The following is an 18,333-nucleotide window of genomic DNA, read 5'->3' as shown; positions in this document are numbered from 1 at the left end:
AAAAGGCTATGGAGTATTTATTTATTATTTATACCCCGCCCATCTGGCTGGGTTTCCCCAGCCACTCTGGGTGGCTTCCAACAAAATATTAAAATACAACAATCTATTAAACATTAAAAGTTTCCCTAAACAGGGCTGCCTTCAGATGTCCTCTAAAAATCTGGTAGTTGTTTTTCTCTTTGACCTCTGATGGGAGGGCGTTCCACGGGGTGGGTGCCACTATCAAGAAGGCCCTCTGCCTGGTTCCCTGTAACTTGGCTTTTTGCAACGAGGGAACCGCCAGAAGGCCCTCGGCGCTGGACCTCAGTGTCCGGGCAGAACGATGGGGTGGAGACGCTCCTTCAGGTATACTGGACTGAGGCCGTCTCAGCCAGGCCTAGGGGGGGGGTGTTGTCATCTGGGCAGCCCAGGACCTCCATATACACTGCCCAGGCTTGCACCCCAGGGAGGCTACTCCAGTGCTGCTAACACAGCAGCTTGACTTCACCCCTGGAGGCGTACTCCATTGCCTCTCAAGACAGGTGCCAACGACTATGGCAATAGAGAGAGCGCAGCCATTGTGACTAGTAGCACTCTCATTGTACCCCACCCCACAATGCACCGCAGCTGCTGGGCAGTGACAGAGGCACCAAGAACAGTGTCTGCTGACAAGCACCTGGTTTCCCTTCTCAGACCCGAAGAATGCACACCCGTACGCAATGCACACACAAGCTTATGTATTCTTCACAGGCAATGTGTCCTTGTGCCTGCAGAGCGACTGGATGTGCCTTGGCAGTTCTGGAGGGGCGAGGTGAGTACAAGGGAGGGAACGGCGGCAGAGATCAGCTCTACTACAGTGTGATAAACAAGGGTGTGTAATCCAACGCACACTGCTTGGCTGCAAAGGGGACCTGAACTCAAACATGGCAACCATCTGTTTCCTTTTGGAAAGCACAGCAGACACAAATTAACTTTGACTTTCAGCATGCATGGCTACATCCACTGTTCTTGGCTTTGCAGCAGGGAGCCAGTGGCAAAAAAAAAGGCTTTGGGGGATGAGGGTGAGGCACAGCCAAAGCCAACATTTGTTATAAGCAAAACCTGTCAAAGGGATTTCAAAAATTATACATCGATCCTAAAACATCCATCCAAAACAGAGACAATTGTGGCCTTGCTGGTGCCAGAAAACAATGCCAATTAATAAAATAAAATAAAAGCGAGAGTGGAATATTTTTATTGGTCTTGCAAACCACACCCATCTGCTTTTACGTAAGTCATACCATTGGTGCATTGAGGCCAGCATTGCCTGCACTGACTAGCAGCAGTTCTCCAGGGTTTTTAGGAGAGAAAAAGTCCTACAAGGTCAGATTGGCAAGTGAAATTAGCCTGCTTTCAAATGTTGGTTCAAGGAAAAAATAGGTATTTTTAGAAAGGAGAATTCCCTTGATGCAAAGATCCAGGTTTGGGACAAGTTGTCTTTGGTGAGAGAACCCCAGCAAAGATTTAAGATAACAAAACATGCAGAAAAGTAAAGCATTGAAAATATAGGCTGTCAGACCTTTAAAATATGCCCTTATGAGATCTAAAATTTGCCCCTTCCCCAGCATAGAAGAAAGACCGTACCTTTGGTAAGTTTAAAATTGTTTACTTACAAACTCTCCAAAGGTCAGATTCATACAGCATTCAGAAAAATTGCACAGGCAGCAAAACCTGATTCGTTACAGTGGGGAAAGTTCCTAAATTATTGGTACAGGAACTCAGGAGAGGCACGTTAGAGCCATGCAGCTAAGTTTAGCCAGCTTAGCCTCTTCATACACTGAGCTTCTCAGATAGACAGGAAGAACAATGGCTTGATTACCTAGTCTCTTCCAAAGAGAGCTAAGCTTAGCAGGTCAGCTTACTCTATGGCAGGCGTCCCCAAACTTCGGCCCTCCAGATGTTTTGGACTATAATTCCCATCTTCCCTGACCACTCTGGTCCTGTTAGCTAGGGATCATGGGAGTTGTAGGCCAAAACATCTGGAGGGCCGCAGTTTGGGGATACCTGCTCTATGGTCTTAAACTCCTTCCTATGTTCATTAGACTTAAGCAAGTTGGTTATATGAGGCTGGTTATCCCACAATTCGTTTATGTCTTCTGGACCTCTGCTTTGGGGGTCAGGTTGTTCCTGACCCTTGTCTGAAAGATTTGGATTACGGATGCGAATATTGTGAAGGGGTAGGGTGGAAAGAGCTTGTTCAAAGACCTGTGACGGCACTTGCGGTGCTGGCATCAAAGAGCTGCTCATCACCTCAGAAACACAACACACACCTAAAGCTTCCTGGATTGGGGATTTAGCAGGCAGCCAATTTTAACAGAATTTAAACTGCATTAAATTTGTGCTTAATTATCACTCAATGTCACAGTCAACTCCCAAAGTGGGAGCTCCCTCCAGCAGCACTTCATTAGGTGTTATTGGATAAATTCATCCATCTGTCACTTAAGAATTAAAAAAAGAAAGAAATGATTGCAAAAATTATGAAAGGGGTTCTGTCGAAAAGGAACACAAGGGCACGGGAAACATACGTGCTTCCAGAATTCAGCATTTGAAAGACAGTCCAAGCAACGGTCTGCTGATTTATGCATTACATTGTATTTATCGTTGACATTTCCTCCAAGGAGCTCCAGAAGTGAAAACAGTTCTCCCAACCCACTTTCCTCTTCACAACACTCGTGAGCGGGGGGTCTGTTATACTGAGAATTGGTTCAAGGTCACCCAGCAAGTTGCACGACAAAGTGGGGATTTAAGCCTGGGTCTAACCCCAGGGCCAAGTCTGGCAAAGGAAGTTAGGCCATTTATTTGTCTAGCTTAGTACTGCTGACATAGATCAGATACAGCTCCCCGATGTTTTAGTGTCTTTCCCAACCATGTGCCATGGACGCAGAGGAGTGGTGGGAACCCCCAAGGGAAAAAGGCTGAGAGCCTGGGGATTCGTGGTGGGATGACGATGAGTGGTCTGAAGGAGAAGACTGGGGAGGAGGAGGTGTTGTAAGCTGAAGAGGCAACAGGATTTAATGAGCTGGGAGAGTCTGTGGCAGAGTGCAGTCCAGACTAAGAGCCTGAAGCAGAGGCTGGAAAGGAGTGGGGCAAAGAGGCAGAGATGAGTCTGGCTGGTGAAGAAGCCAGGGTGGCTTCCCCTCCTGTTGAGATGAGCTTCCTCACCCCACACGACACGAAGAAGCTTCCTCATCCCTGCACCATGCCACACTGGCACATTGCTTCACGACCCAGAGCAATGCATATTATGCAAAAAATGTGGTTGCCCCCTTTGTCCTTCAGCTGCTTGCATGCTGCTCCCAGTAACGTGTGCAAGCTTTCACTCACACAGGTATGATGACTCGCATGGCTATGTCCCTTGCAAGCCCCCCCCCCGCACCCCTAACAGAACAGTGTGTCTAGCATGGGTTGCAACCACTGCAAGGCGCTCTCAGTGGTGGCCCTCAGATTTTAGAACTCCCTCCCTGGGGAAATACAACAGTTCCTTTCATTGCTGGGCTTCAGGTGCCAGCTAAGGGCTTATTTATTCAACTAGCCTTTGGGGAACCTAGTTGCCCAAGGATGTAATCTTTGTGCATGTTCAACTGTAGTTTTGGAAGGTTGAGTTTTTAAGACATTAATCATGTTGTGAATCAGTTTGTGTTGATGGGTTTTAATTATACTGCATGCTGCTCTGGGCTGCCAATTGGGTGGAAGATTGGTTTTTAAAAAATAAATCATAACAAACAAACAATATGGTGGAAATTGGATAATCTACCAGCAGCTGCACCAGATTACAGGAAGTACATCATCCATGCTGTTACTGTCTCAACAGTGAAGAAGTGCTTAATCTGCCCTACTACAAACTAAGGAACTGTTCTTTAAGCATGGAGACTTCTAGTAGAAGGTTGAGGATTGTTTCCTTGACACTGGATTTGTCTGGTTGCTTACTTCCACCATGGGGTAATTATTATCAATTGCACCATGGAGGAATCCAATGGCCCATGTGTTGCGACCACACACCAAGACAAAACTCTGCATGGAGCCTACTATTAGACATGGTCAGCAAATTTTTGTTCATGGTGCAAGAAAAATAGTTCAAATGCAACCAGAACAACAGTGGGTTGGCAAAGGATTGCCTCTAATATTCATCTTTACAGACACTAGTCTTAATAACTTAGTAGTCACGCTGGCCTCTCAAAGCCATTACGAGGTTGAGATAAAAGCAAGAATGTCAGTGGTGGACACCGACCACTGCCTGCTCCAATGCAACCCCGATTTACAAATGTCTCTAGTCCTCATGAAAAGCAAATGAAATTTGAAAACAGGGTGAGAAGGTGCTGATCGAAAGAAGACAATAAAGATGGCATCCAGATTAAAGCAATGATGCCAAGTTGCAGAGCTTCCTCTGAACAGTAGATTAGTTTGCCAAACGCACTCCTAACGTACAATTTAGCTATGGGCTTCCAGCTGATGATTCAATTCCCATCGTCTTCAATGCTGAATGTATTGTTGACAGACACCTTTGGCACTAATCAAGATAGCAGCCACGTACGATGTGGCACTCTCGGAGTTTGTAGAATGATGTTTGCCCCCAAGACGTTAAGGGATGTGTCACAATTTGGTTTTGCATCCAGCCCTGCTCCAGTTTGAGCAAATAAGATGATAGTTTTGTGCCATTCGGTTGCCAAGAAAAGTGATGCTTTACTGGGCCAAGGAAGCATTTTTTTAAACAGCTGTCTTAGGCTGCTGTGCTACCATTTAAAGAGAAGGAATATATAATCTCCCCTCTTCCAAACTCCTCCAGGGGATTTTGGTATTAAAACATTGTTATTCACTCAGATGTTTTAAAAAATTATACTTAATGCAGCTCGGCGAAAAGGTGAACTGGACGCTTGCCCATCACATTGCTGTTGTCTATTCTTTTGCAGCTTTAACGCAATTGCTTATTCTACATAATCCTGAGTCTGATTTAACCACAAAAGTGACTTAATAGCACAATAGTACAAAAGTATGACGTTCCAAGTGTGACAAATTCCTGCGATAAGCAGTGATAAAGGAGTTCAGAAGCTCAAAGCGCTTCTTAAAATTTAGCATCACCAACACTCCCTGACAAGACAGCTTTATATGTGGCAAGGCCGTGCACGTAGGTGGTCTATCAAACATTTATAGCCCACCAACCACAAAAGGGAGGTCCACAAGGGGCGTGAGAATCTTCCTGTTTTTGCTGTGTGTCTGCCTGGTGGCGAGGAGTAAGAAATAGGGAGTCCAGTGGCTGGCAGGCTGTATTTAGCTGGCTAAACCAAGATGGGCCAGCCCGATTCATTGAGGAAAGCATCCCTTCCCATGAATCTCCCAACTCGCAAGCTAGAATCCTGAAAGTTGTAACTGGACACAGATGTTCTAACATGGTTCGGGCTCAAGTTTCAGACTGCAGTTCTAGCTGCTACGTGTCCTTGATTATGCACATGACAACACAGATGGTATGTATGGCATGGGGGAAGGCCAGTGCTTTTTTCGGGGGGGGGGGGTTTGCAGGGGGACGCATACCCCTAAACATTTTGTGAATCTAACGGGAGAACAAAAAAATTTAAATGTTCAGTTTCTTCTCTAGCACGGTGGATCATCAGTTCCGTTGCTACACCCGATGGCGGCCTCATTTCCTGTCATGGTGTTTCCCGAGTTTCTGACAGAAGCTAGCGTTTAATGTGTGAAGTAGGAGTTGGAATCTAGCATGGTGATTGGTCAGTTCCGTTGCTACCCCAAATGGCGGCCTCATTTCCTTCCCCAGTGTCTCCTGAATTTCTGATGGATGCGAGCGTTTAATGTGTGAAGCAGTGTGGAATATGGATGTGTGGCAGTATTTCAATAGGAGTAGGAAGACGTTAGTGCACACAGCCTCATGCCAATGTGGAAGTAACTGTGAGCTATCAGCTGTGTAATATGAGGTAATACATGTTATTTGTACTTTTGTCCTTTTGCTGTATTTATTTTTCCCAATTTGAACTATAAAATGTTGATTTTCTTGAGTAAAAATGAGAGTACCCCTAAACGTTTCTTTTTAAAGATAAAAGCACTGGGGAAGGCTTTCTTCACCTCTCTTATCACACTAGAAGTCGTGGACATCCTAGTGAAGCTGAATATTGGAAGATTAAGAACAGATAAAATAAAGGGCTTTTCTCGATTGGGGGCGGGGGGGGGAGCTGTGAAACTCCCAGACGTTCCTGAACTACAAATACCATCAGCCACAGCAAACGTGACCAACAGCCAAGGATGTTGGGAATTGCAGTTCAGCAACATCTGAAGGGCTAAAGGTTCCCCATACATGACTTGGGATAGAGAGGTGAGTAGAGTTAATAAAAAATGACCCCAACAGCAAGCAAACAGTTGAGGCTAAAAGAATCAGGAAGGCACAAACTTCTAGAACAGACTTGTAACTAACCTGTGTTTTTATATTACCTCCCACACAAGCTAAAGCAGTTAGAACTGAATCCTTACTTTAAAAACAACAACACCTAGATGAAGAAAGCACAAATAAAACTACCTAGCATTGTTTTTAGCAACTCCACAGGCTATTTCCCCCCTCCCTACCTTAAATGTACTAAAGTAGGGAAAATACCTCTTTTTTGTTCTCCTTGTTTTGTTCAACCTCAATATCGATAGGGTTAGTTCCATTTGCTTCTTCTATTTCATCCTCGCTAGAAAACAAAAGAGGAAGAAAATGCCACATTATTTTTCAGTAAACACCAGAAAAGATCACTTTAAAGAAAAGAAGGTGTGCAGGTTCTAATACAACAAAATAGAATCGAAAAGAGAACGCAAGAATCTTATAATGAACATCCAGAGGAGATGCTCAAACTAAGGAAACAACCACGCTATCACAAAACCTAAGTATTAATGTGACCTGTATTTAGAGAGACAGGTCATACTTATATTTTAAGAGACCATCTCACAAGAACTACCGAAGTAGATACAGGCTTTTTGTGTGTGCGAGCTACCAATCCATTACATCTTAGAAGCCACTTCACTGAAAGGTCTACAGCACTTGTGATTACTTATACCTGACACCAAGTTTCCATACCTTAAAAGCAAGTACAGTAGCTGCTTTTAAACTATCTGTTTCCTTTTATTTATTTTAAATCATTGTATATTATGGTTTGGGGTTACAGTGGTACCTCTACTTACGAGTAACTCTACTTACGAATGTTTCTACTTACGAATGGAGTTCCGTCCGCCATCTTGGATGCTGTTTAGATAGGATTTTTTCTACTTACGGATTTTTAGATAGGGTTGCTTCTACTTACAAATTTTTCTCCCAATGCATTCCTATGGGATTCGACTTACAATTTTTTTCGACTTACAAATGTACGTTCGGAACGCATTAAATTAGTAAGTAGAGGTACCACTGTATTTGCTTTGTAAGCTGCCATGTTTCATATTACAGTGGTACCTCGCAAGACGAATGCCCTGCAAGACAAATTTTTCGCAAAACGAATACGTCTTGCGATCTGATGGTGACTCGCAAGACGCATTCGTTTTGCGAAAAATTTGTCTTGCGAACCGCGGTTTCCCATAGGAATGCATTGAAATTTAATTAATGCGTTGCTATGGGCAAAAAAAGAAATTTCAATGCATTCCTATGGGAAACCACAATTCGCAAGACAAATTTTTTGCAAAATGAATTGACTCGCGGAACGCATTAAATTTGTCTTGCAAGGCACCACTGTATGTCTTTTCGGAAGGGGAGCGGTAAATACATTAAAAATAACCCTGAACCCTTTGGTTTCTTCTTTTAAAAAGTCATGGGTCATAGCCACCATTGCTGCTCCACTAGTACAGCACACTTCTGCTTGAACAACAGAATCTTTCCCACCTCTCCCCATCAGCCCTCTTCCAAAATCAGCCCAAGAGGGGATCCAATTGCATGAATGGAACTCTGTGTGTGCACATTTTAGCCCAAGCCAAGATGGAGCAAACCAACTGGCAGAGGGATCCTATGCACAAGAACATGAAAACAGCCTGCTGGATCAAGCCAATGGCCCATTTCGTTCAGCATCCTGTTCTCACAAGAGCAACAAGTCTCCCCTCCTGCGATTTCCAGCAACTGGTATTCAGAAGCATTGCTTCCTTCAACTGTGGGGGCAGAGCATAGACATCGGATGCCTGTGAGTTCCAGTGTTATGAGACAGCAAGAGAAACCGTTCTCTATCCACTTCCTCCATGCCATGCGCTGAGCCTCTTGGGCTTGCCGATCAGAAGGTCGGCAGTTCGAATCCCCGTGACAGGGTGAGCTCCCGTTGCTTTGTCCCAGCTCCTGCCAACCTAGCAGTTCGAAAGCATGCCAGTGCAAGTAGATGAATAGGTACCGCTGCGGCGGGAAGGTAAATGGCATTTCCGTGTGCTCTGGCTTCCGTCACGGTGTTCCGTTGCGCCAGAAGCAGTTTAGTCATGCTGGCCACATGACCCGGAAAACTGTCTGTGGACGAACACCGGCTCCCTCGGCCTGAAAGCGAGATGAGCGCCGCAACCCCAGAGTCACCTTTGACTGGACTTACCTGTCCAGGGGTCCTTTACCTTTAACCATGCCATGCGTTATTTTACAAACTTCTATCATGTTTCCTGCCTTTTCCTCTAAACTAAGAAGTCTGAAACACTGCAACTTTTCTTTGTAAGGGAGTTGCTCCATTTCCCTGATCATTTTGGTAGCCCTTTTCCAAATCTTTTCCAACTCTGCAATATCCTTTTCCAGGTGCGGAGACCAGAACTGTACACAATACTCCAGTTCCACTATAGATTTGCTCAACAGCATTATGATACCAGCAGTTTTATTTTCAATTCTTTTCCTGATTATTCCCACCATGGAAATGGCCTTTTCCAGAAGCAATTCCCACTGAGTTCAATGGGCCTTACTCCCAGGTAAGTGAATATAGGGTTGCAGCCCAAACGGGGCTGCACACGGATTTTCTTGTTTGCTAAATCATACAGTATCTTTCTTTCCTTTTTTTGAAAAAAAGGAAGGAAGGACGGAACCACAGGTGACAGATTTTTCCCTGCAAGGCACAGAACAGCATATGCTCTGCAATCTGTGTACGTGTTTGTTTTAATTCCTGGCTGGGTGAAAACGCCGTTCTTGTCAACAACAAAAGAATAAACAAGGGACATCAAACTGGAACAATATTGACTGTCACGGAACAGCCAGCATAAGGGTGTTGGGGGAAATGAGTCAATCCATCTTTTTATTTGTATGCCGCCTTTCCTAAAGTTAAAACCATGCTCAAGGTGACTTGCAACATGTGAGAAATTACATGCCTACAAACATAACAGAAGTAGTCATAAGCAATAAACAAAACATAAAAGGTACACAGTCAAATCAAACTATTTCCACACAAATCCTAAGATCCAAAATAAAGATGATATAAAATTAACAGCAACAACAGCAACACACCTCCGCAACAAAACACATTAAACCAGGGGTCAGCAACCTTTTTCAGCCATGGGCCGGTCCACCGTCGCTCAGACCATGTGGTGGGCCGGACTATTTTTTTCGGGGGGGGGGGGATGAATTCCTATGCACCACAAATAACCCAGATGAACATTTTAAATAAAAGCACACATTCTACTCATGTAAAAACACTAAGCAGGCCCCACAAATAACCCAGGGATGCATTCTAAATAAAAGGACACATTCTACTCATGTAAAAACGCACTGATTCCCGGACTGTCCATGGGCTGGATTGAGAAGGCGGTTGGGCCGCATCCGGCTCACGGGCCTAAGGTTGCCTACTCCAGTGTTTCTCAACCTTTTTTGGGCCATGGCACACTTGTTCTGTGAAAAAAATCACGAGGCACACTACCATTAAAAAAGTTTAAAAAATTAACTATGTGCCGCCCTATATTATAATTATGACTGTAAGAAACACTTGCCAAATATTGCTTTCCGGCGGGTTAGTGCTGTGTATTGGCGGCCGCCAGGCTCGTTTGCACTGAGCTTTGGGAAAGAGGAGGAGAAATATTGCTTTCCGGCGGGTCAGCGCTGTTTATTGGCGGCCGCCAGGCACGTGACAATGCAAATCGCCCTTCTCGTCGCGGCACGTCGCGGCACACCAGCCAGCATCTCGCGGCACACTAGTGTGCCGCGGAACAGTGGTTGAGAAACGCTGGCCTACTCCTGCCTTAAACAATACTAGGGCCCAAGGGTCTGTCCAGCAGCTTTTGTAGCTGGAGTCAGTCCAGGCCCTGCCCTCCCAGGCCAGGTGGGGAAAGGAATGTTAAGATCTTGCAAGCACTCACAGCCCTAAGTGATTCCTTTAGATCTTTAACCAATCCCAATGTGGCTAATAATGACTTTAAGTAAACCCTCCCCAGTTAATGTATATAAAAAAACAGATCACTATATTGTATAGTATTAGCCAAGTATTTCAAAGTCATCTGTCACCACTATCTACAATACCAGCCATGCAGGCAAATATTTTATATTCTGGGATATATGGGTGATAGATAACATTAGCCATACTCAAGAGTAGACCCATTGAAATAATGAACTTGTATCTATTGATTTCAATTTGCCTTATCATCCTCTGAAAGTACCCCACACTGGGTGGGGGATAAATAATAATAAAATTATAATTATCATCATCATCATCAGTGATAAGTTGTCAAACAGGGCCTGCAGACTCAGTGGATTCCACAACCTCGGCCCTCCAGATGTTTTTGGCCTACAACTCCCATGATCCCTTGCTAGCAGGACCAATGGTCAGGGATGATGGGAATTGTAGTCTCAAAACATCTGGAGGACCGAGGTTGAGGAAGCCTGGGCTAGACAATACTGGGTTAGATCAGGCATAGGGAATCCGTAGTCCTCCATGTGTTGCTGGACTGCAGTTCCATATCACCTCTGACCACTGACTATGTTGGGCTGGGGATGTTGGAAGCTGTTGGAGCTGGAGTCCCCTGCTTGGCAGGGGGTTGAACTGGATGGCCCTTGCGGTCTATTCCAACTCTATGATTCTATATGGAGGGACATCTCCCTGGGCTTCTTGGACGAATAGCCCAACCCGGCACAGAGTAGCTTCCCATGGGTCCAACCACTGCTTTAATATGCAAGCTATATCATAGCAAATTACTTTGAAAGAGAGAGATTAATATGCACTGTTTATAAAGTGCCTCAACTGCTAGGCACTGCACAGTTAATTATTTTGAAATAAACAAACCCTGCCTGCAGGCTTGCTATCTTAAAAAAAAGGAAAGGAAAAAAGACAACACCATGTGGGAAAGGGACACAAGCAAAGGAACATAAAAGGAAAGGATCAAACTGTTAACCAGAACTGTGGTTTCTGTCTCCAAAGAAACGCCTCCCTCTCGGTTTCCAGGTTGAACTGGAAGGGTTGGCTACACTTGTGAATCTCCAGGGGTGGCCCAGAGGACAGGGGCTTTTCAAAAATGTGGCCCATGGACCACCAGCGGTCTGCAGCAAAGTTTGCTCGGGTTGTCCACCGGTCCACGGTGCACCTGCGGATTTGTGGCTGATTACAGGAGATGGCACTTCCATTGCATTAAAACAGTGGTATTGATTTTTAATTTGCGTCTGTATTGCTTCTTCTATTGTTATTTTATTGTGCTACAATCTGCACTCTACGTAATACGGTAAGATATAAACGGTAAAAGCAGCAATGAAATGACCATTAAAACCGCGCAGCACCTTGTAGAGCACATTACGATTGCTACAACGGGCGTGAAAAGCCATTCAGAGGTCTGCCAAGACCCTCGGCAATTTTCAAGTGGTCCGCGGGGCAACAATTTTGGGAACCAGTGGCAAAGGGCAACATCAACCCTAAGCCCGATGGACCGCTGATGTAACCCATCAGATTTTTATCCTTCAATAATTCCAATCAGACGCTGGACCACAGTTCACAGTGATGCTACATTCCCACCTGTGACTTAGCATTGCTGTACAGGATGCTGCTGAAGACACTTGTGTTGCGTAGGAAGGACAGACAACAGCGAGGAACTTATTGGATCCACTTTTAATATATGCATAGGCTTCAGAGCCAATGAAACTGGCACACCTTTCCAACAACCCATGAAATTTAAAAAAAAAAAAGCTATTGCAGAAGCCCATATGACATATACTGCCGTTTTCTTTCCCAAACTCTTTTAGAATTCTTTCCACGGAGTCCGGAGTTTGCACCTGTTTACCGCAGAATGCTTTTATTATTATTATTTTCTGACTCTGTGGTTTTCACAAATTGAGGCAAAAAATAATTTTAATAACCCAACGCAGGAATCGTTGAGGGGGCACCGATTCGGGCAACCTTAACTAATGTGCTATCTTGCAAATACACCATCGCTTGTACAAGCTTTCTAATATGTTGTATACAATTAAATGAAGAGAACGACACACACACACCCCTCCTCCCCCATTTCTCTCTCACGCTTTATGAGTCTGTTGCTACCGTTTGGCTAGGCAAACTTAACTTCAAATCTGTGCAGACAGCAACTGTGCAGGGTTTCAGACAGGGGTCTGTGCAAGTCAGGGATTGAACCTGGGACCTTTGACATGCAATGTAGATGCTACAGCCCCTTCCCCAAATGGGAGTCATTCTATGAAGCTGCTTTTTCAGTCACATGACTGAGTCTGTCTAGATCAGGCGTCCCCAAACTTCGGGCCTCCAGATGTTTTGGACTACGATTCCCATCTTCCCCGACCACTGGTCCTGTTAGCTAGGGATCATGGGAGTTGTAGGCCAAAACATCTGGAGGGCCGCAGTTTGGGGATGCCTGGTCTAGATCAGCACCATCTAAAGGCAGTGGTTGACAGGAGCAGTAAATCACACTAAGCAAGCTGGAGTTAACTCTTTATTAGCAAAACAGGATCTGCGCAGGAGTGTCAGGCCTAATGAGAACAACTACTCATCTCCAGAAGGTCTTGCCCTGTGAAGCAGTAGCTGAGACTGAAAGTCCCCACCTCTCCACAGCATAGCTGCCAAGTTATCCCTTTTTTAAAGGGATTTTCCCTTATGCTGAATAGGCTTCCTCGCGAGAAAAGGGAAAACTTGGCAGCTATGCTCCACAGCTGCTCAAGTCCCCTCCTCTCCAGGGCTTTCCCCAAGCAATTGGAGACTGCACCTCCATGAAGCCAACCTCTCCTCTACCCTTTTCATGCCTCCTCTTGTTCTGGGAGACCAGTGGGAAGTGGAGCTTGTTGCAGCAGGAGAGGGAGACACCCCCTCCTCTTCACCAGTCAGTCTCATCCCTGCCTCTTAGCCTTCCTCCTCCCCTGCTTCAGCTTCTGCTTTTGATACTGGACTTATCTCTACCATGGACTTTCCCAACTCGCCAAGCCCTGTTACTTCTTCAGCTTCCGACGCCTCCTCTTCCCAGTCTTTTCCCTCTGCCCACTCATTGTCATCCCACCACCAACCCCTGGGCTCTGAGCCTTCTTCCCTTGAGAGTTCCACAGCTGGCTCCTCCCACAATTCCTCTGCGCCCAACCAGTCAATGACACCACTAGACAACATGGTGCCTTTCTGATGCTGCTGGACTACAGCTCCCATCATCCCTTGCAAGTAGCCATGAGGGCTGGTGGGATTTGGGAGTCCAACTACCTTTGGGCGGTACCACATTGCCTGTCCCTGTCCTACAACAATTTACAGCGTCTCCCCTGGGCTTCAGTTTCTTCCAGCCCTACTTGGGAGATGCCAGGGATTGAACTTGAGATCTACAAAGCAGATGCTGGACCCCTGAGATCTATCTCCTTCCTTTTTATACTCTCTTAACTGTGGGAAGATCTTCGCTGACGATAATAAACTGAAGTGGCGGATAAAATTACGTTGTTCTGCTTTACTGAACACAGCAGCCCTGAGAATATTTATAAAAAAGGGCACCATACAAACTAACAAACGAAATAAGACATAATGTGTGAAGGGGGCTACCTGGGTGGCTTTTAATTTCCCAGTGCACCTGCTTAAGGCGGAAGAAGAATGCATGTATTTGCTTCTGCGTCCACCTTTACGTCTTGCATTTGTTGGATAAAACAATACCTTGCACTGTCGACTCTCAAGAATTCCCAGGGCAGCAAGCAATAAAAGCACAGTAACAAAATATAAAGTATGCAGTGCAAGAAAGACAATCAATCACACACACACACACACACACACACAACCAGCGTACACATGCACACACACAAACAATTGAGAACAATAACCGCAGCCCTACTCAACCATTTAAAAAGATGCAATTCAGGAAGTTCACTTAAAAGCCTGGAAAAATAAAAGAAAGCCTTCGTCTTGTGCCTAAGTGACATGGGTGAAGACACCAGGTGAGTGAAGTCTTTACATTAAAGACCTAGATGGACTAACGGTGTGACTCAAAATAAGGCAGCTTCTTAAAGTCCTGGCAATTTTCCGATTACTATTTTGCTTGCTCTGGTTCCAGTGCTAGAGTAAGGCATGTTGGAAAATCATGCGAAGCAAGTCTACTACACATGCCTGCTCCCTTCAGTGTAGCTGCAAGAGTTGTAAGTCATTGGTGTTGATGAAAGCAAGCACCAACCCAGGGCTCAGGAACATTTCTATTCTGCATTCATTCATGTTGTGCAAATGTTCCCTTCAGCGTTTGCAACCACCAGGCACCTGCAGGCTGCAATATTATTATTTTTTGTCAGATACATTCAGATACTGGCTTGTTTACTGAAATTGGGTTGGTGCTTTTCAAAGAAGAAGAAGAAGAAGAAGAAGAAGAAGGAGAAGAGGAGGAGGAGGAGGAGGAGGAGGAGGAGGAGGAGGAGGAGGAGGAGGAGGCACCAGTTGCAATGATGCTTGCTGTCTAGAGATCAAGCCAAAAACACTTTTTGCTCACAAGCTTATCTCAGTGATGAAATTAATACAGTTGCACCCAGCTTTCCCAAGTTTAGCTCAAGGTGGATCACAATTAAGAAACCAAGCACAATTTAAACCTGCAGTTTATCTATTCCTGGGTTTTTTTTTAAAAAAAAAATATTCACACAAAATATACATATGCTAGCTTGGTCCCTTTCCTAAATTGTAAGAGCGGAATCACCATCTCCATAGCAACAGGCTCTCATGACTATTTTGAATCAATATTCCTGCACTGCAAGAGCACTGAATTAATGCAAAATCTAGGCTCAGGCACATCTTTGTGGAGCTTTCCCAGGGTCCAAAGGTATGGAGAAAAAATCAGATTAAGAACATGTGCTGGTCTCAAGGAAAAAGCAGGATGGAGAGAAAGCAAAACCCAACAGGGGCAGGGCGGAACTATAAAGCTATTTTCCCCCTTTGGGACTATTTCCATTGCAAATTTTCTGCTTGCATGTCCTCAGAATAAGCCAAGTGGATGGTCACCATTAAAGACACAAATAATAATAATAATAATAATAATAATAATAATAATAATAATGATAATAATGTTGTATGCAAGCCTTTTAGCTGCTAAAGGGAAAAAAGGAGGGAAATTAACAACAACAACATTGATGTTTGCTTGGAAACATAGAAGGTATGAAAGAAACAAATTGTGTCTGGGTGGTCATCTCTCAACACACTTGGTAGCCAGCTTGCTGGTTGTGAGAACACAGGAAATGATGACTAGTTACACATCTCATTGAGACAGAAGGAGACAGGAAGGTGCTGCATGAATGGGCTGAAGGTTCATTCATATGTTGGCTTATTAAGAACTGATAGGACCATTCAAACACAGCCAGAGGTTGTTGTTTTTTAATAGCCTTAAGATTTATAAGCAGTGACACACAAATCACTTTTCCCCTTAATGCAAACCAACCCTGCCCCTAGGAACAGAATGCATGACTGACTGACTGACTGACTGGGGGAGGAGAGGTGGAAATAGAAGCCCACAGCAAGGATCCCATTTATCAGAAAATCCAATTTCACAACAAGCAATTGACAGGGAAGCAGCATGTTCCTATAAGCAGGCTGGGCAGAGACCCTGGCAGAGACAACTAGATAATCTTGACTTGTCTATGTCATCACCCCATAAGACATGCTCAGTGTCCACTGGGCTCATAAATCACGGGGTAGTTATAAAGAAAGGTTCCTTGGGAGATTTAGGGCTTTCCAGGAATAGTCAGCATTTGATCTCATGTAGCAGCAACTGATAATTCTTGCACAGGGCCGGCCCTATGGCCAGGCGGCGCAGGGCACCACGGCGCCGGCCCACCAGGAGGGCGCCGCGAGCTGTGCCCGCCGGCCGGCCGGCCGGCCCGCCGCACAGCTGCACCCACGGCAACCGCGCTGTGCCTGCCCGCCCACCCACCGCGCAGCAGTGCCTGTGGCAGCCGCGCAGCGCCCACCCGCCCATCGCGCTGGGAAACGGGGCGGGAGGGCGCCGGAGGGATCCGGCGCACCACGGCGCCAGGGGCGCTTAAGACGGCCCTGTTCTTGCAACTTGGTCAGATAGGCACTATCTAAACAGCCAATCCTGAAATCCCAGGCTCCACCCCTTTCACCGTGTTAATTTTAGTTTTATATATACGGCCAGAAACAAATGCACAGAGGTGGCCCTCACTTGCAATAGGCTGGAAAACCCTGCTCTTTTTCGGGGGAAACAAGGGTCTCATTTGTGTGATAATTTCATTTGTGTGGTAACTTCCAGAGGAAGCATTGCAGATGTGCAGCTGCAGAAACAGCAGAGAGTGTTTTGGCACCTGACAGACAAACAGGTTTATAATGGCATGAGCTTTTAGGGACAGAGGTTACAGCATCAGGTGCAGCCACAAAACTTAGGCCACAATAATTCTTTCATTCTGTAAGGCAAAATGGTGCTTTCTACATGATGTCACAATCCTGCTTCAACAGATCCAGCCAGTATGGGAAGTGAACGGGAATGATGGAAGTTGCAGCCGCCATTTTGACCACCTCTTCTCCAACAATTCAACAACAACAACAATCCCTGCCCATCTGGCTGCGTTTCCTCTGCCATTCTGGGCAGCTTACAACTTAATAAAAACATCAATCCTTCCTTAAATGCTTTCCTAAACAGCATCAACACTGAATATTCCCACCAGACCCTTGACTCCCAAATAGTGTGAGTTAAAAGGTATTTCTGTTCAAAGAACTCCAAACTGCAAGCATGATTCTGCACAAAAAACAAAACTGAAATATGCACTTCGAAGGGTCCTGGTTTCTAGATCCTCAGTCTTCAAATCCTATTGGCAAGCTTACCTTTCTTCCCTCTCCCTTTTCTGCTTCCGAGCATGACGATCCATGACGCTCGTTTTGGTTCTCGTCTTTTTCCAGGAGTAGTAGAACTTCACCAGGCTTGCTATTGATTTGTCAGGAAGCTGTGGAACACAGAATATTGGGAGCATTGAGACACCCTGCGTTACTCACGCACCAGCTTCGAATCGGATAGCAAAGTTTGCAGAGGAAAACGGCCAGGACCCATTGTGAGCAGAAGTTGGTAACTGTTGCGTTGGACAGGGCAAAATCTGATTCTGGGATTGCTTGGGGATGAGCTAGCACTTGCCTGAACCAGCAGCAGCACACAAAAGGCTGGTGTATGGGTTTTCTGGCAACTCCAAATGCAGGTGCCATTCCAGAAACTGAACACAACACAACAGGCAAAGTGAGTGCATTAACACTGCCAATGACTTACGTATTGCTGGTCTTTGACCCGCAGTTGGGTTGCACAGCGACCTAAAACACGTCGAAACAGCAGCACTGCCACCACTCAAATAGGTGTCAAAAATTAAGAAGTGGGTCCCCAAATGCATGTTGAGGACTATTAACTTAAAATCACAAAATAAAGAGGTACACGTGGGCTTGGTTTGCGCATAACACCAAGCCACGGTTTGTTCAGCCCAAGTATTGCTTGTCTGAATGTGCAAAGCCAGCCAAGCTTTGGAGAAGCAACCCATGGTTTAGGTGCTCACGTATGATAAGAAGCTCATGGTTTGTTGAACAAGCTAGGGTTAAACCAAACCATGGGTTAGCATTATATGTGAACACAGCCATTGAAAGGCAACAACTTGACGGTGCTTCAGTTGGTTGCTTCTTAATGATTCCTTTTATTTGGCTTTCAGTGAGTGGAGAGGCTTGTCTTATAACTTGCCTCACGTTCCATAACACAACACCTTCCCTTTTCAAGTTTGCATGCCCCCCCCCACCAACTCCTACCCAAGTTAGTCTTGCTGTATTTTAACACTAATTACATTATCAGTGGTTCTGCTTTTACTGCTAGACAAGCCCAGCTTTAGAAAAAGCAATTTGCAATTAAAGAGCTGTCTCTTAATTGCATTTTTTTCTTTCTCTTCCCTTTTTTAAAAAAAGAATGTGCTTACAACCTGAAAGGGGGCAATTCTGCGTGTCA

General features: G+C 45.2%; 1 protein-coding gene across 2 annotated transcripts in view; it reads right to left on the bottom strand.

Moving 5' to 3' along the window:
- RCOR1 (REST corepressor 1) overlaps positions 1-18,333 on the bottom strand; it is a 135,777-nt gene that overhangs the window by 22,406 nt on the left and 95,038 nt on the right. For both annotated transcript variants that reach the window (XM_035105598.3, XM_035105605.3), the window contains exons 6-7: positions 17,187-17,305; positions 6,614-6,692 (exon numbers count right to left, since the gene is read on the bottom strand). In XM_035105598.3, coding sequence (XP_034961489.1) covers positions 6,614-6,692; positions 17,187-17,305 — 198 coding nt within the window. The remainder of the gene's footprint in view (positions 1-6,613; positions 6,693-17,186; positions 17,306-18,333) is intronic.

This window comes from Zootoca vivipara, chromosome 1, assembly GCF_965207765.1.
Source record: "Zootoca vivipara chromosome 1, rZooViv2.hap1.1, whole genome shotgun sequence".
NCBI lineage: Eukaryota > Metazoa > Chordata > Lepidosauria > Squamata > Lacertidae > Zootoca > Zootoca vivipara.
Note: the sequence above shows the minus strand (reverse complement) of the source record. Positions and strands in the feature narration are given on the sequence as shown.